The 24779-nt window shown below is 54.7% G+C and overlaps 1 protein-coding gene across 3 annotated transcripts in view; it reads right to left on the bottom strand.

Moving 5' to 3' along the window:
* ABCC8 (ATP binding cassette subfamily C member 8) overlaps nt 1–24779 on the bottom strand; it is a 77874-nt gene that overhangs the window by 43160 nt on the left and 9935 nt on the right. For all 3 annotated transcript variants that reach the window (XM_089310873.1, XM_089310879.1, XM_089310890.1), the window contains exons 4-10: nt 21412–21578; nt 19625–19867; nt 18637–18825; nt 11403–11567; nt 7216–7371; nt 2850–2984; nt 2434–2596 (exon numbers count right to left, since the gene is read on the bottom strand). In XM_089310873.1, the coding sequence (XP_089166999.1) occupies nt 2434–2596; nt 2850–2984; nt 7216–7371; nt 11403–11567; nt 18637–18825; nt 19625–19867; nt 21412–21578 (1218 nt within the window). The remainder of the gene's footprint in view (nt 1–2433; nt 2597–2849; nt 2985–7215; nt 7372–11402; nt 11568–18636; nt 18826–19624; nt 19868–21411; nt 21579–24779) is intronic.

Genomic DNA, 24779 nt, shown 5'->3' with positions numbered 1-24779 from the left:
TGAGACAGGAAGTCCCCTGCCTATCGGGGAAGCCAGTTGTTCCCACTGCTGTGGCCCTCAAGGGACTGTCCACAGGAATAAACAGTGGGGCGGGACTGGCGCTGCGGCATAGCAGGTAAAGCTGCCGCCTGCAGTGCCGGCATCCCATATGGGTGCCAGTTTAAGTCCTGGCTGCTCTTCTTCCCATCCAGCTCTCTGCTGTGGCCTGGGAAAGCAGCAGAAAATGGCCCAAGTCCTTAGGCCCCTACACCTGTGTGGGAAACCTGGAAGCAGCCCCTGGCTCCTGGCTTTAGATTGGTGAAGCTCCAGCCATTGTGGCCATCTCAGGGAGTTAACCAGTGGATGGAAGACATCTCTCTCTCTCTCTCTCTCTCTCCCTCTCTCTCTCTCTCTCTCGGCCTCTCTCTAACTCTTTCAAATAAAACAAACATCTTAAAACAAAACCAAACCAGTAGGACTACGGCTAGTAGAACCAGCCCTCAGGCGACCGCTGACAGGTGGGGACCCTGGCTTTTCTGGGCTCCCTAAATGTTCTTACTGCATTTTCCATCTTACAGAGTGCATAGCCTGGGAGCAGCCCAGGGCCAGGGATGAGGATAAAGGGGAGAGACCCAGAACTTGGAGTGTCTTGGTGGTGAGGAACCTGGGAAGCAATGGCTGTCGGCCGTGCCCATAGCCCCGGTCTCAGAAAATCAACCCTGGCAAGACTTCCTGCAGAAAGACCCCACGGCTTGTGCCATGCACAGTGGAGGGCCTTGTGCCTGACAATGACTGGACCAGGGTCCCCACTAGAGCCATGGGACACCATGGTCTGGCTGGATTCAGGGAGGCCCAACACCTGGGATGCTCAGTGGCAGCCCTGCCCTGTGGGAACCCCTGTGTTGGAGGGTGGCCCTCGGCTCCTCTAGGCAGCATGGACACCTGGAACACACAGAAGACCTGAGCGGCTGTCTCATTCTTCATGAGGCTTCAAGCCTGCCTGAGAGACAGTCCCAGCACTGCCCACCCACTACTGCCCTCCCACCTGCCTCACGGGTGACTCTTCCCAGCACAGCTGGGGAAGGTGGTCAACAACCTTTCCTAATTTCCCCCTCTATTCCCATTCTGAAAGAGCCCAGGTTAAGTAAAACCAGCCTCCCAAGGGTGTCCCTTCGTGCTCAGCTCATGGTGGAAAAATAGCACTACTCTGGGAGTTGGGAGGCATCAGAGGATCTCATCTGAGCATGCTGCTAACCTCAGGAGTGACCTTGAGAAACACCCCCCCTGCCGCCTCTGGCCTCAGTTTCCCATTTGTAAAATGGTCCTTGTAGATGGCAGAAAGTCTTGCCCACTTTCTCTCCTTGCCACCTTCTGTGTAATTCCCACAGACCTGTATCCCAAATAAGAAATTCTCTCTTCAGCTATGTCTGTTCATTTCCTCTGCATGCTCTCTCTCTCTCTCTCTTGTCCACTGGGCTTTCTGCCCATTACAGCTCTTACGCTGGACTGTCAGGGAACCAGCATGGGATTTTGGAGCTGCTACATCTCCACATACCCACTGCGTGCTTGGGAGGTAACCGCTAGGGGATGGGTCTGTGAAGCCACGAGACCAGCTGTGATGACCCCACGGACCGCCTGACCTCCAGAGGCTCTCACTCCGTCCACTACTTCCTTAATGAATTTCAGTAACTGAAGTTTTAACTTATGGAAGCTCATTTGATGGTTTTATCCTCATACTTTCCTAGCTTGCCTTATGGATTTTATATCTACTTTTTGCTCTTTAAATAGGCTTATTTCATTCTTTCTTTTAGACGATGCTATCATCTCCAGATATTGAGGGACTAGTTCTCTGGGGAGCGTTGTTCTCTGAAGGAGTTTGATTCTTTATTGTTAGCTCACTGCTAGAGGAGTCCCACAGTGCCTGTGACGTAGTTTTAACATCTGTCTCCTGGGACCCTAGGAACCTTACCAGCGTTTCCTTGGCTTAGGGCTCCTCAACCATTTGGTTAATATAAATTCAGAGCCCACACTTGAGAGGCCCCCAGCGTGGGCTTCTGATCTTTAAGGATGACTGAAGTTTCTTCTGCAGGGTTCATGGACACAGAAACTCCCTCGTAGCTACCCAGGGCAGGGGCAGCTCCATCTGACTTATGAGAAGTCCCCACTGTTAGTGCAAAACCATGGCTGTGTATTTGCTGGCTGCCGCCTGGCCATCCATATCAGCTGTGGGGCGTGGAGACCTCGTGTGTTCTCCTCCCCAGTGTATTCTGAATGCCAGCACAGTGCTCAGTATGTAGCGCAACTCAGTACCCGTTTTGCTGGATAAATGAATGGGGGACACTGTGATTTCGGGGGGCTCAGCTACCCCCTAGGGTTTGATCCCCAAAGCCTCCTGCACTCCTGTCACCCAAACCCTGGCTCCCTATCCCAGCAGCAGCCGCAGCCAGGACTCACTGGAGATGGAGGTGTAGACAGCGAAGGCCTTGAGGCTGGTCATCTCCTTCCTGCGGGTCAGCTCCACCCGAGCGCAGAAGATGTTCTCCCAGGCGTACAGCTTGAGCAGCTTGATGCCACGCAGCATCTCGTTGGTCTGCTTCAGCCTCTCGTTGGAATACTCCTGTGGGCGGTGCTGCGTCAGAGGGAAGCGTCGTCCGCCCCGCCTCCTGCCCCCAACCCGAGAGGGAGGCACCAAGTCAGTGCTCTCGCCGCCCCCCTGCTCCTTCCGTGAACCCCATTTCCCAGGCCTGGCCCGTGAAGGGACTTACCTGAGGTCAGCAGGGGTGTGACCCGCTGCTGTCAGTGGCAGGGGGGCAGGCAGACCCGGGGCGTGGCTGGGATAAGAGGACATGCGCACTCCCTTGCACACTCACCAGGGTGCTCCGCTGGGCTTGCGAGAGCTTGGTGGCCACGAAGTACTGGACGGGGGCCAGCAGAATGATGACCGCTGCTCCAATCAAGGCGCTGACTCCCAGGATGTAGTAGAGGAGGATCACACCCACGATGATCTGAGGAAGGGGCCAGGGCAGCGTTCCCTTCATCTGGCTGCTGCCCTGGGAAGCTGGCAACATGCCCCCTTTCCCGGGCCCCAGAGTGGGATATGCCTGGGTGCCCAGGTTTTCCCAACTGCCTTGGGGAGGGGAGCAGGGGAGGGGGTGAGGGAGCGATTTGGGAAGGAGGGGTTCGTGAGACGGGCTCTGGCCACAGCCGAGTTTCTGGGCTGGCACCAAGCCTGGTGACTGCCTCTCTGCGAGGCTGGCTGAGTGTCCGTCCGCCCTCTCCAAGTCTACTTCAAAGACGGAAGTCGGCACTGTGAGGGTGACAGCTGGCTGTCAGGGCCGACTTTCCACTCTCACCGGGGCAAAATGACACAGGAGCAAAGGGGCAGAGGCCCTGCATCCGGGCCTGACCAGCAGCCCGGGGTCGGAGAGACTGCTCTTCCCTCTCAGGCTCCTGGCCTCTTCACTTTCTCAGTGAATCTGAAGAATGTTTTGTTTCTAGCTTTATGTAAATGACTGCCTACTTGTGAATATTTATGGGAAGTGTAACTGACTCTCACCAGTGCCCACTGCACGGCACCGGGATGACGGCTTCTCAGGTTGCCTTCAAAGACAAGCATCTCTAAAGACAGGGATTCTTCAAGGACAGACGGGCTGCGCTCTCTGGTTTATAAAAGAGGGGAAAGGGGCCGGTGCTGTGGTGTAGCAGGTAAGGCCGCCGCCTGCAGTGCCGATACCCCATATGGGCACTGGTTCAAGTCCCAGCTGCGCCACTTCTGATCCAGCTCTCTGCTATGGCCTGGGAAAGCAGTGGAAGATGTCCTAAGTGCTTAGGTTCCTGCACCCACATGGAAGACCTAGAAGAAGCTCCAGGTTCCTGGCTTTGGATTGGCCCAGCTCTGGCTGCTGCAGCCATTTGGGGGGTGAACCAGTGGATGGAAGATCCTCTTTGTTTCCCTCTGTCTGTAACTCTGCCTCTCTAATAAATAAATCTTAAAAAAAAAAAAAAGAGGGAAAAGGCCTCCTGACTTGGCCCTGCTATTCCTGAGCCCCACACCAGCTTCACAGTGCACTCCCTGCACCAGCTCAAGGACGGCGGTGTGGGTGTGGGTGGGGGCTCTACACTTGGCATTCATTCCAGAAAGCCTCCTGCCTTGGCAGGTAGCTGAGAGGTTGGGAAGCAACCCCTCCACCACCTGCCTCCCAGGGCTTAACTGATGTTAAATGCAGGCCTGCTTGGGCAGAGAGTGCTAGGAGATGAGGAACCTCCCACCCCTGCTGGCCAGCCCCATCCACCTTCTGGAAAGTTCTCCTGGAATACAGTCCTTTCTTAGCTTTGCTTAAGCGGAGGCAACAGGGGATGCTTCAGCTGGCAGGGGCTGTGCTGGACAAGGAGGCTCCTGGGGTCACTAACAGGGCACCTCCGGGGATCAGTGCTTGTGCCTGTATCACCTCCAAGGGCCCGGCGGTGGCTGGGGCAGGGGCCCACCCTCCTGCTCCCCAGACTCCTTGGTCCATTCATCTTCTCTGCAGGAGTCTGAATGGCTGTCACGGGGAGAATGCCAGAAATCAGAGATTCCCAGTGCGCAAAGCAAAGGTGAGGACCTGTTTTGTCTCCTATTCATGGACTAGGAAATCATGGTCCCTGGAGTCTACGGCTCTGGGTGCGAATGCAGCCTCAGTACCCATCAGCAGTGCAGCCATGGGCAAGCGTCTTCACTTTTGCAGTGGCGGTTATGAGGCTCAGTGTGCAGCACTGCTGTGAGGTTAAACAAAGGTCTGTGCCGAGCGCCTACAATGTGCCTGGCATAGAGCTGGAGGAACAACGCAGCTGAGCCCCCGTAAAGGGACAAAGCAACAAGTCTCAGGAGAACCTGCCACAGGGAACCGCAGAAAGGGGCCACCTAGCTGTGGTGCGGCTCTTGGCTCACTGTGAGGCCCAGGGTAAGATTCCTGCCTTATCTGGGCCCCAGAAGCCCATGGATATGGAAACACAGAGGTGGCCACCACCGCCGAGTGTCCTTGATAAACTTCGGAGGGGCTCCTGAAGCCCCCCTAATTGCAGGCACGCGTGTGAACAGCATTGGCTTTTCTGAGAAAGTTTCATCAGATTTTTCAAAAGTGTTTGTAGGGACTGGTGCTGTGGTGTAGCAGGTAGGCTAAGCTTCCACCTGCAGCACTGGCATCCCCTATGGGCACCACTTCGTGTCTCAGCTGCCCCTCTTCCGATCCAGCTCTCTACTTATGGCCTGAGAAAGGTCTCCCTGCACCTGCATGGGAGATCCGGAAGAAGCTCCTGGCTTCGGATCAGCACAACCCCACCATTGCGGCCAACTGGAGAGTGAGCCAGCAGATGGAAGACCTCTCTCTCTGCCTCTCCTCTGTGTAACTCTGACTTTCAGATAAAATAAATAAGTCTTTTTTTAAAAAAAAAGAAAATGTACTCAATTTGTGCTGATGGCAGCAAAACTCTGTGAATATTCTGAAAGCACTGAATTGTACAGTCTCTACATGAGTGCATTCTATCTCAACAATGCTGTTCTTAAAAAATGTATGTGTCCAAGAAAAAGATAAGGAACCAAGGAGAGCCCTTGGGGCTTGCACCGGAAAGGGGCTCCGGAGCTAACTGCGATGAGAAAAGGCTGTGTGTGCCTGTGGCCAACAGGGCTGCAGGCAGAATCCTGGCCAGGCACAGCCTCTGCACTGGGATAGGGATTGTGTCCACTCACAGTAGCAGCACTGGATCTTCGATGTGGGTCAAATTTCTAAGTTGCAAAGATAGAGCCTTTGATGAATTAAAAATGCCAAAAGCAACTGATACTTCATGAATAAGCAAGGTCAACTCTCAGTGGAGGTAAAAACCTCCCCACACACCCCAGCCCCTGGTTGTGGGGTCAAGCAACACAGGTGAGAGGGGCCGGGGTAGGGCTGGCACAGGCTAGGGGTTGGCAGTCAGTCCCATCCGCAGAGACACAGGTGCAACAAACAATGGTCAGGATCTCAGTGCAGCAGGCTTGGTGGATGAGGTCGGATGAGACGGGTTGTTCAGGGGCACGATAGATAGAGCAGTCTTGGCGCTAGAAGGCTGTGAGCCTATCTGATGAGCTTTCCAGGCCTTTGGACAGCTTCTGGGGTCACTGATCTATCTATCTTGGCAGCATGGTGAGGGGTCCTGGATGTGGGATGTCACATACGCCCATCCTTGTGCGAATGGACATCAGCTGCCTTCCCCATCTAGCCCATTTAGCCCAGTTTTCTCCCTGTGTGAGTCTCTCCCATTTCCCTTAAATATCTTCTAATTCTAAGCCTTACAGGTAAAGAGGACCAAACCTGCCTCTCAAGAAGCAATGGGTTCTGGGTTGGCACAACTTCGCTCATTCCAAACACGTGCACAGGAGCGGGAACTGGCACTTCCTGAGGGACCCCTCTGCTGGGCACGCCACTCTGAGTCAGCACAGCAAGTTCAGAGTGCAGGAAACATCCCCATGTCACAGATGAGGAACTGAGGCTCGGAGAGGGTAAAGACTGGAGTCGGTCAGTCCTGTGCAAGTGTGGACACTCACTGCTACACTGGAGTGGAACCTGGAGGCTCTCCAGGAATAAAGTCTGGGTTTCAGCTTCTGATTCTCCCATAGCACCGGGGGACAAAGTGCCTCCTCCTGAGCTGGCCCAAAAGCTTGCCTGCCCTTTGAAAATATCACTTGCACATTCCCCCAAATAATCCATGTTTCCTGAAGACTTTGGCAACACAAAGAAAATAAAAATGACTTGTAACCCCAGCACGCAGCCTTCTTGTTCTTTTCTCCGTGGGAAGCTGTGCAAAGGTATACAAACATGAATTCCAATTTAGGAGGAATTGCACACTGCACACGCTATCTTGTAATTCACTCTTTTTGCTTCAGATATGTCACAGACACTTCTCAATGTAATTAAGTATTTTGCAGCAATGTAATTTCTAATGTCCACGAGAGTGCTCTGCGTATGATTTTGCTATAGTTTAGTTATGGATGGTTGCATTCTACAAGTCTTAATAAGATGGGCTTCTCTGACCACCAAGAGAGATGATGATCATTATACCCTGCCTGCAGGGGAGGGGAATGTACAAGGACCCAGGGGTGCACCCCATGGAGACCCCACGGGGATGGAAGGTACAGGTAAGGATGGAATGGAAGATGCTGAAATGCAGGGGGGCTGCAGTCCTCCCCCTACCTCCCACCCACCACAAGCCCACACCGGGTACCTGTACTGGCATAGCCCAGAGGTTTGGGCACAAGAAGAAAAACCACATGAGCTGGTTGGTGTCAATGGCCACCAGGTTACAGATCTGCCCGGCAGTCATCTCCCCCATGGACAGGTTGGAGGTGGACAGGTGCATAATTTTATTGTAAATCTTGGTCTGGAAATGAGAGCAGAACATTTCACATTTGTCACCATCACCACTGTCCTCAGCACCCTGGGGGGCTTCTCAGATATCACCCCCCCCAGCCCCACAGAGCCCCTGGACAGCGCCGCTGGGGGCACTGGATCACAGTGGTGCTGGGGAAGGCAGGGAGACTCAGGGGCGTAAGGGGCTTTGTCCAAGATTCAGGAAGCCCAGGAGGCAGCATTTGGGTGAGGACCCACGCCAGCATGGCAAACTACTTCCTCAGCCAGCGAGGCCTCTCCCCCGGGGGACGGGACTTAATTAGCTCTTAAATCTTCAAAGCAGATCTTCATGTCCAGTTGTATTCTTGATTTATGAGGGGCTGGTGGAGAACACACTTCAGAGCCGTAAGAATGATGAAGTGCGGGCGGCCGGCGGGTTTACTGTGGCCATCACCTCCCCCCCGGGGAAGGGGTCCCTGCTGGAGCCACGAGTTGTCACAGTTGAGCCCTGCGATAATGCAAGGCTTGCGCCTGGCTGATGGGAGACTTGGCCTTGAGTGTCGATCACCCCAGCGCCTTCCTGGAGTCCAGGCACCCCCAGGGCTGCCACAGGGCAGCTGGGGTGCAGCCATGGTAGTAGCTTTCCCTGAGCCTAAAAAACCCAATCATTCTGCACAGAGTGACTGTGCCTCCCAGGGAGATTTTCAGGCCATGTGCACCTGAACAAGGGAAAATGCATTCCTGGCTTAAATGTCTGAGGGGTGCCTGCTCTTGAATGAAATCCGCCTGGTGTAAAGTGGATTGCCAGCCCTTGATTCATCTTTTGTGTAACCCGGGCTTTTGTGTGCATCAGGTTTTCCTGAAGCATGAAGCTATTCTATATTTTGATGAGTTGATATGTACCACGGGCAAGCTTTAAAATAATGGTAATGGCAATAGTATTTTGGACAAATCTATGCACCTTCTGGGTCATGCAGGACCAGGCTTCAAAGGCTTGTCCCCTGGTTCACTGTAGTAGGGACAGGGAGACATCTATCAAATGGAGCACTATTAAGTAATGCCACTTGGAAATGTATAACCAAATGGTAGCTGGTGTATTTTTAAAAATATTATATGAAACTCAGTAATTTTGCTTAATCACTTTTCATACAAAACGCATGATTATTCTTAAACTCATGAAGAAACAAACTCTCCTTGATAAGGGTAAGTTTTCTGTAAATAATTTTCTGGAAATCTCTGAAGGGAAGAAAGTTTTCTCTTTCCTAATCTGTTTTCATAATTAATGCTAGTATTTCCTTTTGGTGGCAGGTGAATTAGTCTCTCTTATTAATGCAAAAGATTTAAACAGTTTGATAAAGCAATTATAGTCTAACACATTAAAAAAACATTTTTGGCTCTTTTAGTGTAATTGGAAAATGCTGGGTTGGTGCGTGATTTATGACTTACAAGTACAAAGTAGGTTTCATCACAGAACTGTCCAACTTCAAAAGTGGCTGCTGGACTCATAGAATGGCGGATGTCCTAAACAGCACTCTGGCCTCAGAATCAGCCCTAAAGGCATTCGGATCTGGCTGAAAAGCCCATGAGAGTATTTCAGGCATGGAAAGCCAAGACACTCTGGCAAAAAAAAAGGACCTAAATGAAAGATCTCTGTGAGTGAGATCCCAGTGGAAAGAACAGGTCTTCAAAGAAGGAGGTACCTTTCTCTGAAGGGAGGAGAGAACTTCCACTTTGACTATGACCTTGTCTAAATAAGATAAGAGTCAGTGAACTCAAAAGGCTTCCATAGCCTTGGAAACTCATGACTGGAGCATAGGGAGATTACTGATGCCATAAACAGGAGTGTCAATTTGTAAAGTCAACAACAGGAGTCACTGTGCACTTACTCCTCATGTAGGATCTCTGTCCTTAATGTGCTGTACATTGTGATTTAATGCTATAACGAGTACTCAAACAGCATTTTTCACTTTGTGTTTCTATGTGGGTGCAAACTGTTGAAATCTTTACTTAGTGTATACTAAACTGATCTTCTGTATATAAGAAAATTGAAAATGAATCTTGATAAGAATGGAAGGGGAGAGAGAGCGGGAAAGGGGAGGGTTGCGGGTGGGAGGGAAGTCATTGGGGTGGGGGGAAGCCAATGTAATCCATAAGCTGTACTTTGGAAATCTATATTCATTAAATAAAAGTTGAAAAAAAAAAAGTGGCTGCTGTCCGTGCTGTCCGTGTGTGAGTCTGCCTGACTGAAGGGGTCTGAGCGGAGGCTGGAATTTTTAGAGAGCATTTCTATACTGAGAAATAGTTTGATGCCTCCTGTCTCTGAGCCCCCACAGATCTTACAGTGTCTTACATTTTTTTGGGCTCATTCCACCATCCTCATATGATGATATCCTGAGGAAATGTTCGCTTCTCCCATGAAAAACCATTCGTATGGGCGGTGCTGTCATGTACAGCTGTACAGGTTGTGCGCTGTCCAACTTCAGGGGCCACCATTCACAGGGACTGTACACTGAGATAGCCAGAGCTGGGTTCCTGACACTGTCTCCAGTCCAGGCTAGCCCCTTTTCCTCTGGGTCACTTTTCTGTAAAGTCTTTGATCTTGGCTCCCACAGGAGCAGTCAATGTTAATAATTTTGAAGAACGTTTTTAAACGAGGTAGCTTTGGGATCTTGCCTCAACTTTATAGCAGTCCCTGAGTATGGCCGAATCTCCAGCTACCCCTCAACATCCATCCTCCCTTTTGCACCACAGGGATTTCCAGCAGGGGACATGCATGAGTGTCAAGAATAGAAACTGCACCTTCCAGCCTCTGGGCCTGGACTTCCGGTCAGTTTCTCACCGCTGGGGTGAGACAGGGTATGTGCAACTTCCGCATCAGGATTTTAAAAGGGAACAGTATTCGACCCTACACCTGCCCCGAAACAAAGGAGCATCATTCGCTCCTCTTGTCCCTTCTTGCTAGTTTCAATGCAAACGTGACAGCAACAGTTCCAGAGCCACCCTGCACCATGAGACAAAAGTCACCTAAGAAGGCTGACAGAGGCGCCGGTGCTGTGGTGCAGTAGGTTGAACTGCTACCTGCAGGTTCAGGCCCTGGTTGCTCCACTTGTGATCCAACTCCCTGCTGATGTGCCTGGGAAAGCAGCAGAAGATGGCCCAGGTCCTCGGACCCCTGCATCCATGTGGGAGACCCATGCTGTGGCTACAGCATGGCCCAGGCAGCCACTTGTGGATAGAACCTCTCTCTTTCCATCCTTCTCCCTATCTCTGGACTTCACCTTTCAAATAAATGAATAAATCTTAAAAATAAATAAATAATCCTGGAAGAGCAACATCAGGGAAAGAGCCTGGGTCTCTGATGACTGTGCAGCTGCTGGACCAGCCCTGACTCAACGTGAAAAATTAGCAAACTTGTATCCTACTGAAAGTATTGTCATGTAGGGTCTCTCATAGCTGACCCAAAATTCTAGTGCAAACACTGAGATTTGCACAACTGCCATCACCACCTGCTCCCAAGGAACCCTGAACATGCTTGGATTTTGCTCACCCTTCCAACCGACTCTAAGAACGAAGCCACAGATGGCAAGACCAAGAGCCTGAGCCTCCAAGGATCTGTCAGGCCAGACACAGACCTCAGGGACCCAATGGTTAGGCAGTAGAGGCCATGTAGACCTGGCATGTCTTTCACAACTCTAGTTTTGCACCTAAGGAAGACTGGCTGGTAGCAGAACTCTGGAACAGTATCTAGAGAAGGATTCTGAGGTTGCATCTGCACTCACAGGGAAGGGTGCTGTGATGGATTGGTGATGTCTGCCAGGTCCAAGGGTTGGGCAAGGAGACATCTCAGATCTGGTCCACAGCAGAACCAGGGCTTGAGCTCCTGCGTTTCCCAAGCCCAGCCCAGGACGCTCGCCATTGGCCCACACTGCTTTGCCTATGGGTATTGTTCCAAGGCACCGTCAAAGGACAGTGAGAAAGAATCTCACAGCAGAATTACTCTTGAGGGTCCAAGAAGATGAATAATGTGGCTTTCGTGAAGTGAGAGAACTGACACCTGAGTACCTGGATGGCGCCACGCAAGTTGATCCCGGTCTCGATGGCGACGTAGTAGGATGCCTGCAGGAACGTTCTCTGCAGCAGGAGGGCGAGGAAGAGGAGCACGGCTAAGACGTAGGCATTCGCAAGGAACTCTTGCGAGGAGACGAAGTAAACCCCGAGAAACTGCGTCTGTCGGAAAGACGAGTTCAGAGGCAGCTGTCATTGGCAGCCACATGGCACCCGGTACCCCTGGCTGTACACACGGCTGTGCCAGCGCACACCCACCATCAATACACACGGCTGTGCCACAAGGACCCGGAGACCTGCAAGACGCTCCCTGCCTATAAGCCTGCGCAACTGTCCACAGGCGAAAACCCCACTCAGCATTCTTCTACCTACGGGGGTTGCCTATATTCCCCTCCCTCTTCCCACTTAGGGGACCAGAAGGGGATCCACTTCTAGCCCAAGGCCCATGGAGGTGACTCTCCGCACCGTGGCCACCAAGCCCAAGAGAGCACCTTCTGAGTGGGGCAGGAATAAACAGGGTCAACCACAGAGCAGCCCGACCTGGAGGCGCCGGAGCCACGCCCCCGCTGCACCTGCTCTGCTATGGACGCACAGGCAGCCAGAGGCCTTGGCCCATGCTCACCAGCAGCCTGTGCCACGGGGGCTTCTGGGCAGAAGGAGCCAGTGGACACCATGGCCAAGCCAGGCTCCCCACTCACAGTAGACAGAGACGAGTCAGACCCAAGCCCTCCCAGCCTCGGGTGCCCCAGGAGCTCTTTGGCATTTCAGGCTCCCTGGCTGCACTTCCAGCAAGATCTCCGACGATAAACAGTGCTGGAAAGCAAACTCTTGGGCTCTGTTGCTCAAGACACCAGGGTGCAGCATGCCTCTGTTTCCAAATGCAGCCTCAGTAGCTCCCAGGAAGCCATGATCCTGCTAAGCCCGTGGCCCTGCTGCAGTGTTTCCCAAACACACAGGCTCCCCTTCCTGAGCTGGGAGCGGCTGCAGGGGAGCCGGGGGCATGTCCACCGCCAGGATCCCGCTGGCCCAGGGCTGCAGGGAGGTCTTTTCCTTGAGTTAGAAATTCCTGGAACTTGGCTGCGGGGATTCCTGGGGGGAGAACAAGACTTCACCTCTTGGTTTAACAGAGGCCCTGCTGCCAGCCCTCAATGCCTCCTGGTCATGTGTACCGCAAGGTCTCTCCCAGGTTCTGTGGGATGGGGGTCTCTCCCTGTTGGGGACGGCACAGGGAGGTGACCCAAGGGTACATGCAAGAGGGCCCCCCGAGGCCTAGAGCCCCTGTGCTCGGTTCCATCACCAGTGTACCAGAGGGAGGCACAGCGAGGACGTGGAAGGCAGAAGGTGGGCGTGGGCTGAAAGTAGCAGAATGGGCCTTAAGCTGAGGCTGCGGGGGCGGGGTGGAAGGGGAGGAGACAGTGTTGGGCATGCGCAGAACTCCATTCTCGCAATCCCCAGATGCTGTGCCTAGCCCCGCTTCACACAGGAGGAAATGAGGTTCCGACTTGGGTAAGTGGCTGGCCCGAGGCCACATGTGGGCAGGGGACAGCACGCCAATATGAGCCTGTCGGAGGCCAAAACCACCCCAGACTCTGCAGAGGCCTCACTCAACCCTTTGCCTTGAGTGGCCCAGGATGGAGGCGCTGCCCATTTGGCTGGTCCGGGCGGGAAATGCAGGCCTGTGGGCTTCGGAAAACCTGGCCCTGTCTAACCTGCCCTGGGGTTCTTCTCCCTCCCACCGCCCTCCTCTGCTGAGACCCGGCCCCAGAGGACGGAGTCCATTATTTTACAGCGGTAAAGCACATCATGGACATTCATCCCAAAGAGGACGCTTTACAGAAGGGAACGGCTGTGCGCACAAAGATGCTTATTTCTGGGGTAGAGCCGAGGAGACTGCAAAGCCCATGTGTGCGCCCAGCCTGGGGGAGGGCTCGGCGGGCTGCTGTACACGTAGGAACACCCCGCACCCAAGAACACCGATGTCACAAAAGCTCTCCAGCACACGAACGCTGCACGCGTGCTGCGCTAACAGTGATCGCGAAACACCGAGGCTGGGGGCCGAGCGCTGCAAATGGCAACTGATCCCGTGTGCTGGGCAGACAGACTGCGGGTTGTAGTTGTTAAATATTTGCACATTTTAAACAAAGCAACAGCTTTTCGCAGCTCCAGAGACAAAACCCTGACCTCTGCACCCTGCTTTCCACAATGCATAGGCCCTGGGGTCAGAAAACCGCACGCCTGTGGATCAAGACTTTTGTGATGGGTTGAAATGAAAATGTCCTAGCTAGTAAAAGTCATTAGGTCACCATCAGATCTCTTCAAACAGTTCCAAAGGTATGGAGCCTGCAACAGCTGACTTTCCAATGAAGAAGGGAGTACCAGGGAGCCAGCGCTGTGGTGCAGCAGATTAAGGCGCCACCTGCAATAGCAGCATCCCATAAGGAAGCAGGTTTGAGTCCCGGCTGCTCCACTTCCGATCCAGCTCTCTGCTAACAGGTCTGGAGAAGCAACGGAAGATGGCCCAAGTGCTTGGGTCCCTGCTACGCATGTGGGAGACCTGAACGGAATTCCTGACTCCGGGTTTCAGCCTGGACCAGCCCTGACTGTGGCAGCCACTTGAGGAGTGAGCCAGCAGATGGAAGATCTCTTTGTCTCTATCGTTCTCTGTCAAACAGACACATGAATACATCTAGACTCGCCAAGAGGCCTGGGATGCTGCCCCAGGAAGGCAGGCCCTGGCGAAGCGTGGGGAGATGAGCGCCCGGGGGGAGGGAGGAGGTGAGGGAGGGAGGGTTCTGGGCAGCACCCCGAAGGCACCCTGGCAGGAGGGAAAAGGCCAAGGACCCGCAGCTCGACATTCGGTGGAAGGTCGACGGTTTGGAAGACCAAATGCCCAGTGCTGGTTCTCCCTGTCTCTCGGGGAAGAAACTGCATTGGTTTCCAGGGTTCTGCCAGCCATGCTCCATACACACTTTACAGAGAGAATCAGCGCCGGCAGTCATCACGGCACTGCACTGTCTACAGAAGTTGTCACACATGTCCCCATTTTGCAGCTAGGGCTGTGAATGAGCCTCGGGAGAGTGAGCTGCAGAGGTGGGACGGGAACCCAGCACTCCCGCCTCTACAGTCCTGGTCCCCGTTGTCCCTGTCTGACCACAGGCGTGCCTGGAAAGGACCCTTCCCTTGCTCTCAGGAGCTAAGTATCCCAGGGACCCTTGCCTCTGGTGCTGGCAGGGGCAAAAGTGGAGTGGCCCGGGAGGTCCTGGGGAAACACAAGAACTGGCCTTGGCCATCTGGGGACCAGCACACCACTCACCCACCCACAGCCATCTGATGCATTCAAGAGCTGGACTTGGAGGTCAGCCATATCCGTGTTCAAATCATGACTCATCAGAGATCAGCCTTGTGTCATTGGGCAAGTTCCTCAGTTTCCTCATCTGTGAAATTAAGCTAGGAGGCAGGGCTTCTACGGCAAAGGGTTATGAGGATTCACCATCACAAGGCATATAAAAAAGAATTTGTGGACATAGCGCTCAAGGCATGGTAACTTCTGCATTATTCATTGTATGATCATTTCTTCCATGTCTCCTGTGTGTCAGGCTGGGTGTTGGGTGCTGCAGACACAGAGGTCAGACAACTGCGGTTGCTTTCTCAGGGGACTCAGGGTCAAGCTGGGGAAAGAGACACAGAGCGCTTTGATGGTGGAAGCACTGGATGTTCAAGGAGCACTAAAGAGAAGCATCTAATTCAACCAAGGAAGGCTTCCTGCAGGAGGCAACATTTGAGCAGAGTCTTGGTGGCTAAGAAGAGGTTAGTGACATGAAGGCAAGCACTCCAGGACAGCTGCATGGGCAGTGTGATGAAGAGGCCAGCCCACAGAGTCACAGAAACACAAACAGAAGTAAGCTCATTAAGTCACCCATAGTGAGAGCCACAAACATGCCCCCCCCACACACACACACTGAGAGAGACAGGGACAACAGACCCAGAAGTATCCCCATGAGAAGTCATTCGCGAACAAGCACACACACGCCCACAAAGCCACTCGTGCCTTTCCACTGAGCATCAGAGGCCTTTAAAGCTTCGGCTCTGAAATCAAACCCTGTTCTTTCTTTCCCCGGCTCAGCCGATAGCCCAGAGTGGTGCCGGCAGGTCTCAGACCCCAGCCATTCTGTACGAATCCAGTTTCTCAGCCTCCAGCCAGAGCAGTGGCCTTCCGTTGCAGGCGACAGATTGGGATGGGGGTTGGGCGGGAGAGAGGGCTGGAAAGAGCTGGCTGGTGGGCGGAGCCCCGCCTGGCGCCCAGCTTCCCTGGGGAATGGCAGGGCGGGCAGGAGCATCACAGATCTGGCAGGGCACGGACTCTCTCAGTAACTGAAGACATCAGCTGTTGACCATGGGGGATGCAGAGGGTGATGCCTTTGCTGCCAGCGAGAGTGTCCTGGGAGGGAGGAGAGAACAGGAGAGCCAGGGCCAGCGAGGCAGCGTAGGCGCCCAGGCTGCATCAGGATACATCCAGGTCAGACAGAAGGAAGTTCCCCATGACTTGTAATGGGGACCAGAATAGCGCCCCACTCTCGGGGTGAGAGCCGCTAGGAGGCAGGGAGATGAATGAAATGACCTCGGTCAGTGACCGCTTTTTCCCTATTTTCTGGGCTCAGAAGCCCAGGGGAGAATGAAGCCCCATCCCAGGCAACCACGGGATGGATAGTGCTTTGTTGTGGGCACGGGAGGCCGTATTTATTTTCCACTCTCGTTTCTAAGTCAGAAATTTGCTGATTGCATTTGGGCGGCAGGAACAAAGAGTAAATCTGATAAGGGCCGCTGCCACTGAGGCAGGGCCATCTGTCTCTGGGATTTATGTGCTGATAAGTAACTGGGACGAGAGCATTCCAATGAGAGAGCAATAAACCCAGGGTCTGCGTACAGAGAGGGAAGAACAGGATGGCCAGGTGACCTTCAGACAGCTCAGATCCTAAGCGCTGTCTCGCCAGATCCTTGGCACAGGCTGCCAAGCTCTGGAAGAAGGTGGCATGGAGAGGCCATGAAGGGCCATGGCTGGGGTCACCTCCCCCTAGGACTACCACTGTGCTCCGTGCTGCTGCGGAGCGTCATTGCAGAGAATTCTGGGGTCACTGGTGGTCAGCTTAGCGCTGGGGGTGACACTCCTGGGGACAAGAGAAGCAGTCACTCACCCCTTCCTTTTTGGACTAAGTCTAGAGGCTCAAAAAGCCAGACAAAGCCCCAAAGGCCATCAAAAATCTAAATAAGCAAAAAGAGTCCTCTTTTCTTGATTGAAAAGGAAATCTGTCCACCTCAGCATGGCCAACTCCTACTTTCCCACCAAGGCCCCATTCAAATACTCCCTCCTCTAAGAAGGGGTCCACGGCCTCTGGCTGAGTTTGTCACCCACTTCCCTGCCAATCCTCCTAAACATCAGATGTAGCACACAGTATAAAAATATTTATTTAGATTTTTTTCTCCCCCATTGGATTTCATAGTTCTTGTAGCTAGAAGCAAGGGCTTGATAGTAATAGTCAATTTAGCACCTTGGTTTTAAGAGCCCAGACCGTGGAGTAGGAGAGATTTGGATTCAAACCTGACTCAGTTACTAACTGGGAGACCCTGGGGAAAATTAGCTAATCTCTCTGCATCTCAAGTTTCTCATCTAGGGGCCAGTGCTGTGGATCCCATATGGGTGTCGGTTCGTGTCCTGGTGGCTCCACTTCCAATCCAGCTCCCCTGCTGATGGCCTGGGAAGGCAGTGGAGGATGGCCCAGGTACTTGAGCCACTGCACCCACATGGGAGACCCAGAGGAAGCTCCTAGCTCCTGGCTTCGGATCAGCCCGGCTCCAGCTATTGCGGCCATTTGGAGAGTGAACCAGCGGATGGAAGACCTCTCTCTCTCAACCTCTCTCTGTGTGTCTGTATCTCTGCCTCTCAAATAAATAAATAAATCTTTTAAAAAAAGTTTCTCATCTATAAAATGGGGATACGAATATGTATCTCATGAGTTGTCTAGTATGGGAAATGATATCTCAACAAAAAACTACTGCCAGGGCTGTTTTAGGGATTCAGTGACACATGGGTAACTTGTGCACATAGTCAGGTCTGTGTTAAGCTGTCCATAAGTGGCTGCTACTGTAACCATGCCCCACATGTTCCCACAGGTCTGGCACACAGTAAGTAGGGTTCGATAAACACTGGCTGAACGATTCAGACACACACGTGTCCTGTGTCACGTATCTCATGTAACCCAGGATGCTTAGCTGACTCATAACATCTCCAGGAAAATTAACACAAACCTCCTGAGGATTAGCTGCCGTTGGCGACTTTGGAGTCCTGAGATGAGTTAACATTGCGCGGGCGGTGTTCTAAATTATTAAGAGCCCCAGTTGCAAAGTCTCTGCATTGTTTTCGGAGTGGCTGTGATGAAGATGCTATACTGACGGCCTCACTGGGTGAATAAAACTCTGAGTCTCATTAGGAGTGAACCGCTTTCCATTGTGTGGCCACATAAACCCAAGAGGCACAAAGGAATGGACCAAAGAAGGACCCCTGAGCCCGAAGTGGCTGTGATTGCCATGAGTGGGGAAATGACCTCCAGAAACGGTGTTCTGTGTCTCTGGTCCAGCAAGGTTCTGTTCATAGCACCTTGACAGCTGCAAAGACCACTGGACATCACCTGGTCTAACAGGTGTCATTTTAAGCCATGGACCCCTATTTTGAAGAAGAAATCTTAATGAGAAGGTCCTACATACTCATCAACCTGGGGTAGCTTTGAAGGAGCCTCAGAGTGAGAGAAGACACCCTGACTGTGGAGGGCCCCCCTCCCCTCAGCAGCCCCAAGACACCCCTGCCGAACCGTGAGATCTGAAGAGCTGAAGGCGACAGAGCCCTGGAAGGTTATTTTGAGTTTATCCAGATAACATCAACTAAAAACTAACAACTGCAGCCATCATGGAAACTCTAGATGCTGAGTCAACAAATGCACTTCCTGCAACTTTCCCAACGACTTCACAGCCCAGAGAGGTAGCACAGCAGTGACGGGGGAGAGGGGCATAGGGCCGCATCGAACTCCTGGGCCATGGCACTTCTATGCAGGCTCTGTCCACATGTAAGGTGCTCCCCAGCCCTGTGTGGCTGTGGCTCACACACTTTGGCCTCAATCACTCTCATGCACAGCTGAGAACCTTGTAGAAGGTGTCCTGCCTTTCCCCCAGGGTGGCCTACCTTGGGCTGGAAGACGTGGTTCTCCTTCCCCAGGTGGTCCACGATCCCAAAGATGCACAGTGGCCCGGCGAAGCCCAGCAGGTCGGCCAGAATGCGGAAGGTGCTGCTGAGGACCAGGCGTCTCCCAAAGGCGTGGCAGAGAGCCCGCCAGATAGCCCGGGCACCCTGCGGGCTCTGTGCATCCTTCCGCTGCCCAGAGAGACCAAAGGCTGGGTCAGAGGGGTTGAGGGTTCATTCACGACAGCACCTTGCCTCCCGGGACGCCCCTGGCTCCTTCTGTCTGGGGAAACCCAGTGGCCATGTCCTCTGCAAATAGGTGAACACTAGGAAGCAATCATGGAACCACCAGGTGCATGGCTGGGTGGAGGCTATCAACCCCAACACGGGCTAGATGGGGAAACTGAGGCCAGATGACTGATCAGGGTGGCTCAGCTGGTCAGGGGCGATGTGGGGCGCATGTGCCACACTCACGACCTTGTCACCAGGTCTGCCTTGGTGTCTCCTGGGGTTCCAGGGCACAACATTGGACTGGGCTCTGCCACTGGCAGCCATGCGCCAGCTCTGGGCAGGTTCAGCTTTTCCTGGGGCCTCCGTTTATTCCCGGTGTGCAGTGCCATGGAGTGATCCACGCCTGGCCGCACTCACAGAGTTATTGTTAGGATCAGGCCACTAACCCCTCTGCCCTTCACGTCAAGTCACTGAGCTCCAGAAAAAAGAGCACAGGGTATGGGGGAGGCCAGTGGGACCGTCCCTTCTCAAGGCCTCAGTCTCCCCATCCGGACAGTGGACCAGATGGCCACTCCAGCATGACTGCTCTGTGAACTCTCGCAGGCTCACCAGTGTGCCTTAGGGCACGCCTCTTCCCTTTGCCGGGCCTCAGTTACCCGACCCGTCCCACCAGGGGCTCGCCCCAACGCTTTCTGAGGCTCCCGTGTGTGATTCTGCACTGGAAGGAGGGCAATGGGTGCCGCGCCTTGACCCCACTGACCGCCTGGGCGTCGAAGGCTTCGCAGAGCCGCCGGTAGTTGGTGAGGGCCCGCATGGCAATGGGCAGCTTCCCGATGGCCCGCAGGTCGATGGGCTTCTTGTGGGCAGTCTTGATGAAGGCGTTCATCCACCAGTAGGTGCCCTTGGACAGCAGGTTCACAAAGGGCTGCAGGAAGCGCACGCCCAGGTCCTGCAGGTCCTCGGGGGGCTTCACCTCCCGCGGCGTCTTGAAGAATATGTATCTCTGGGAGGGCAGGGGGCAGGGACACACGGGCCGCACATGGGTCCCTGCAACTCCTCACCACTGGCCACCCTGCCCCCCAGCAGGACCTGGGGTCATGACGGCCCATCCGTGCCCCCAGCAGATGGGCCATGTCTTGCCTACAAGTACTCCCAGGAAAAGGATCCCCAGCACCTCCCAACCACCAGTGCCAGGGCCTCCTTTGTGACCATTCGCTGGGGTCTCCTCTGAACCCCTCGAACAGCAGGGATGCCCCCCAGATCCAAGGACAGCCTCACGCCTCCCTCATGAGTTGACATCACACGGACCGGGGTTGAAATCCTGCCTCCTGCCCGTGCAAGCAAGACGTTTCAGGACAAAGCCTCATCTAAAATGCTGCCTCCTCAGGAGGAGGAGGGCTGGCACAGGGCTGGCACAGGGCTGCGTGATGGTCAGCCGAGGGAGGCGAGGGAGGCAGCGCAAGGGGCTGGCACCTTACGGGAGCCAGAGGAATGCAAATGAGAGCAGCGGTCAGATGTCGCTTCGCTTCCTGGCCTTTTGGCTAAGATCCAGTGTAGCTGGCCCATGCTGGGAAGGACTATCATGTATGATAACCTTGCACTGCCGGCCGGAAGGCAGGGAAAGGCTCTGAGGTGGAATGCAGTCCCCCAGGATGGCGAGCTGCAACACTGATGAGCACATCAAACACCCAGACGCTCTGACGTGACAGCGCCACTTCCTGGCCTCACTCTCTCTCCTAGAAACAAAAGCAGCCATGCATAAAGCTGCAGGCACATTCAAGACACCATTATCTGTGAAGCAAGAACTCGGCCACAAAGGAATGGCCATCCATAAGCTGAGGGCTGCATCACTTAGGGCTCATCTGCGCAATGGAATACTGCATGGCCGCTAAGAAGACTGAGCTGGCCACGCCACGTGGCTTGGAGGGAGCAGTAAGGGATATGGCTGGGTGAGCCAGGCATGATGCAAAACCAGTGTATGACACAATCCCCCTTAGATGGAACACATGCTGAGACGGGGACCCTGTACCATCACATGTGTTGAGAAAAGGTACCCACGGAGCTATGTGTTTAGATAGGGGTGTCTGTGGGACATTCTCAAAAGCCAAGTAGGGAGAGATAAATGAGGTTGTCCATCTAGGTTACCTGGAGTGGGGGCAGCGAGGGCAGGGGAGGGGGAAGACTCAGACTGAGGTGGAAAAGAGAGGGAAGGGGGCCAACCGAGAGGAAAGCGAAACAGCGGGCGTCGCGTGCAGTCACATTCACTCCTTCCTGGGGCGCGGGGCTGTGTGCGTGCATCCAGCTGCAAAGTCCTCACCCCCAGACCGAGACAGGGAGAAGTCAGGCCCTGAAGCATTTGCCGCCTCGCCCTGGGAGTAAACCCACCCTTCCGGCTCGGCTCACACGTCCATCCTATCCCCTCCTGTCCCTCTGGGAGGCAGAGCAGAGGCAGCTGGGCCGGGCGGAACCTCTCTCCCGAGACTGCTCCCACCAGCCTCAACTTCCCCGCGGGAGCAGGCAGAGCCGGGGGCGGTGGGGGCGGCTTACCCTCACCCTGATGACGTTGACCTCCACGAGGAGCAGCATGCCGTAGAGGACGACCAGCAGCCCGGTGAGGCAGAAGCGCAGCTGCGAGAAGCCGATGGCGTGCTCGTGGAACTTGACGAACTTGATGGTCTTGGTGATGAAGGCCAGGGTCCAGTAGATGAGCAGGGCTGCCGAGGGAGACGGGGCACAGGGGCGTGTGTGCAGGCTCACGTGGGCGTGTGCTCCTGTGCGTGTGAGTGGGGGGGGGCAGGGCACAGGGGCGTGTGTGCAGGCTCACGTGGGCGTGTGCTCCTGTGCGTGTGAGTGTGGGGGGGGACAGGGCACAGGGGCGTGTGTGCAGGCTCACGTGGGCGTGTGCTCCTGTGCGTGTGAGTGTGTGGGGGGGGACAGGGCACAGGGGCGTGTGTGCAGGCTCACGTGGGCGTGTGCTCCTGTGTGTGTGAGTGGGGGGGGGGACAGGGCACAGGGGCGTGTGTGCAGGCTCACGTGGGCGTGTGCTCCTGTGTGTGTGAGTGGGGGGGGGGACAGGGCACAGGGGCGTGTGCGAAGGCTCACATGGGCGTGTGCTCCCGTGGGAGTGTGTCAGGGAGGCTGGTGTGAGTGTGTGCACTGTGGCTATCACAAAACATCCTTTTGGGCTGAGGCACACACACCAAAACTCCCCACTTGGGGCCGGCACTGTGGCACAGCAGGTTAAAGCCCCGATCTGAAGAGCCAGCATCCCATAGGGGTGCTGGTTCTAGTCCTGGCTGCTCTACTTCCAATCCAGCTCTCTGCTATGGCCTGGGAAAGCAGTAGAAGATGGCCCAAGTCCTTGGGCCCCTGCACCCGCGTGGGAGCTCCTGGTTCCTTACTTCAGATCAGCTCGGCTCTGGCCGTTGTGGCCATTTGGGGAGTGAACCAGCAGAAGGAGGACTTCTCTCTCTCTACCTCTTTATGTAATTCTTTCGTTCAAATAAAGAAAAATAAATCTAATAAAAAACACACACATAAAAACTCCCCACCTGCGTTGCAGGTGACCTGACGGCGATTTCTCCTTCGTAGAAAAGATAGGAGTGAGCAGACTGTGGCCCTAAGCCAAATGCTGCTCAGCATCTATTTTGCAAATAAACTTCTATGGGAATACGGTCCTGGGCTGTGTTCAGGACAGGCAGGTTCCAAGACAAACACGCAGCCAACTCGTAAGTCAGAGCAATCGCTCAGATCAATCTTCCTCAACAATAAATATTAAGGAGAAAAATAGGAAAATTATCTCTTGGATTCAACTGAGTCACGGGCGCTGTGCCAGGGAAGCACTTTAAACACGTTCGCTCAGGGACTCGTACAACAGCCTCCTGACGGAGGGGCTGCCTGCCGCCGGCGCCCATCCATCCCAGGCTGAGGCTCAGGAGGGTGAGATCAAGAAGCCAGAGCGGCGGCGCTGGGTGAGCCCCATGCCGGGGCCCCCGCAGTGAGCTCTGTGCTCAAGTGACCTCCTCAGAGGCCCCGCTGCCAGCCTCACTTCACACAGGAGGAGATGGAGGCCCGGAGACAGGGGCAACCTGTCCAAGCTCTCGGCCGGCCAGCTCCCGACATAGCGAGCCTGCAGATCCCTGTCCCCACAGCCCAGAGCCCATCCCGGCAACACAGTGCTCTTCAGGGGATATGGAAAAAGTGAGCCACTGCCCTGTGAGGCAGTGTAAGGATGGTGGTTAGCGGTTCGGTGTACCTGCAGCCAGATACACCTGGGCTCAGATCCTGTCACGCAGTGGCTGTGTGATCTTGGAGGAGGCATCTCACCCAGCTGGGCCTCAGTTTCCTCTTCCGTTAAATGGGGATCATGAAAGCAAGGCGGGAAGGTTGCAGTGAGCACGTATGGAAAGCACTTAGTCCAGGGGGCCAGGAACACGGTGGGTGCTCTCTGGATATCACCTGTTACTATTTTTATCTCCACATGTCAGATGGAGCAGTAAACATTAGAAGCAGATTCTATCCTGAAGTCCCACCTTCTCCTAACTCAGCCCCCCCCCCCTTTTAAACCACTGTCAGTTTGCCACAACAAACTGGTAATAATGAGCTAAGCCACTCTATAGGGGGAGCCACAGCACTGCCTGCCCCGCCCCTCCTCATGCTGAGAGCTGTGGGCAGCTAGGGTCGGCCTCAGAACCCCTGAGCACCTCCATCCTGCCCCACACCCCGAGGCGGGCCTGTTCAGGACGCCAGGCTACCTCCTGGAGACAAAAGCTGGGGCCCACCAGCCTGGCTCGGGGCTGGGAAGCAGGTCGGAGGTTGGGCCCCACCATGCAGCCAGGGAGGAGCACCAGGGAGCTTGGGGGGCTGGTGCCGTCCACTCCAGGTGCAGGCACAGGGCCTGCTTTCTGGCCCCAGCCTCGGGACTAGGGTGACATCCCCCAGCTGGGTCTCTGTGCAAGCACTCTCCCGGGGAAATCGGAGCCCAGGCACCAGAGCCTCTGTGACCCTTGGTGAGGCCGCCCGCCGGGGCCGAGACCTGCCATCACGCCTTGTGCAGGCCTTGCCCGCGCCACTTGATAGATACACCTTGAGCGGATCTTCACAACAAGCCCATGATGACCTGGGCAGAAGTTGCTATTCCCACCCGGATCGGGAAGCGGAGGCTCACGGGGCCGCTGTCTTGTGCAGGGTCACACAGGGAGTCGGCCATCAGGGGCTGGTTCCACAGGCTCCCCAGACACAGCAGCACCCCACAAGAGCAGAGTGCTTGATTGAGGGGGGGGGGGATGGGAAACAGAGCAAGGAACAGAACAGGGGCTGCAGGGAGGGCCGAGCTCAGAACCCCCAGGACGCCGCCTCTCCCCCTGCGCAGCGCCCCCTACATCCGGTGTTCTGTATCTTGAGCCCACCCACTCCCTCCAGCTCAGCTGCACGTCAGAGCCTTGCACCACCAGAGATCCTTCTCCGTGACTCCCTCCGGCCCATGCCCTCCACACAGCCACAAACTCGCTCGCTGCACCCGCGTTCCCAGCAGCACCGTGCACAACAGTCCAGAGGTGGAAGCAGCCCGACTGTCCACTGCCCGATGCACGGGGGAAGAAAGCGTGGCCAAGCCACACGACAGCAGTCACCCAGCCGACAAAAGGAAAGGCATGTCAGCACACGCTACAGCGTGGGTGAGCTCTGAGGGTGTTCTGTGAGACGGGAGAAGCCAGCCGCCAAAGGACAGACAGTGCCTGCTCCTGCTCTGATAAACACCTGGAGTCGCGGAATTTACAGAGGCAGGGAGTAGAGGGGTGGCTGCTGGGGGCCGGGGAGAGGCAGGAATGGGGATTAAGAAGTGGAGACTCAGTTTGGGGAGATGAGAAAGTTCTGGAGACGGGGCGGAGATGGTGGCAAGATAACGTGTCTGTGTT

This window comes from Oryctolagus cuniculus, chromosome 1, assembly GCF_051225735.1.
Source record: "Oryctolagus cuniculus isolate XC-2025 breed Fujian yellow rabbit chromosome 1, ASM5122573v1, whole genome shotgun sequence".
Taxonomy (NCBI): domain Eukaryota; kingdom Metazoa; phylum Chordata; class Mammalia; order Lagomorpha; family Leporidae; genus Oryctolagus; species Oryctolagus cuniculus.
Note: the sequence above shows the minus strand (reverse complement) of the source record. Positions and strands in the feature narration are given on the sequence as shown.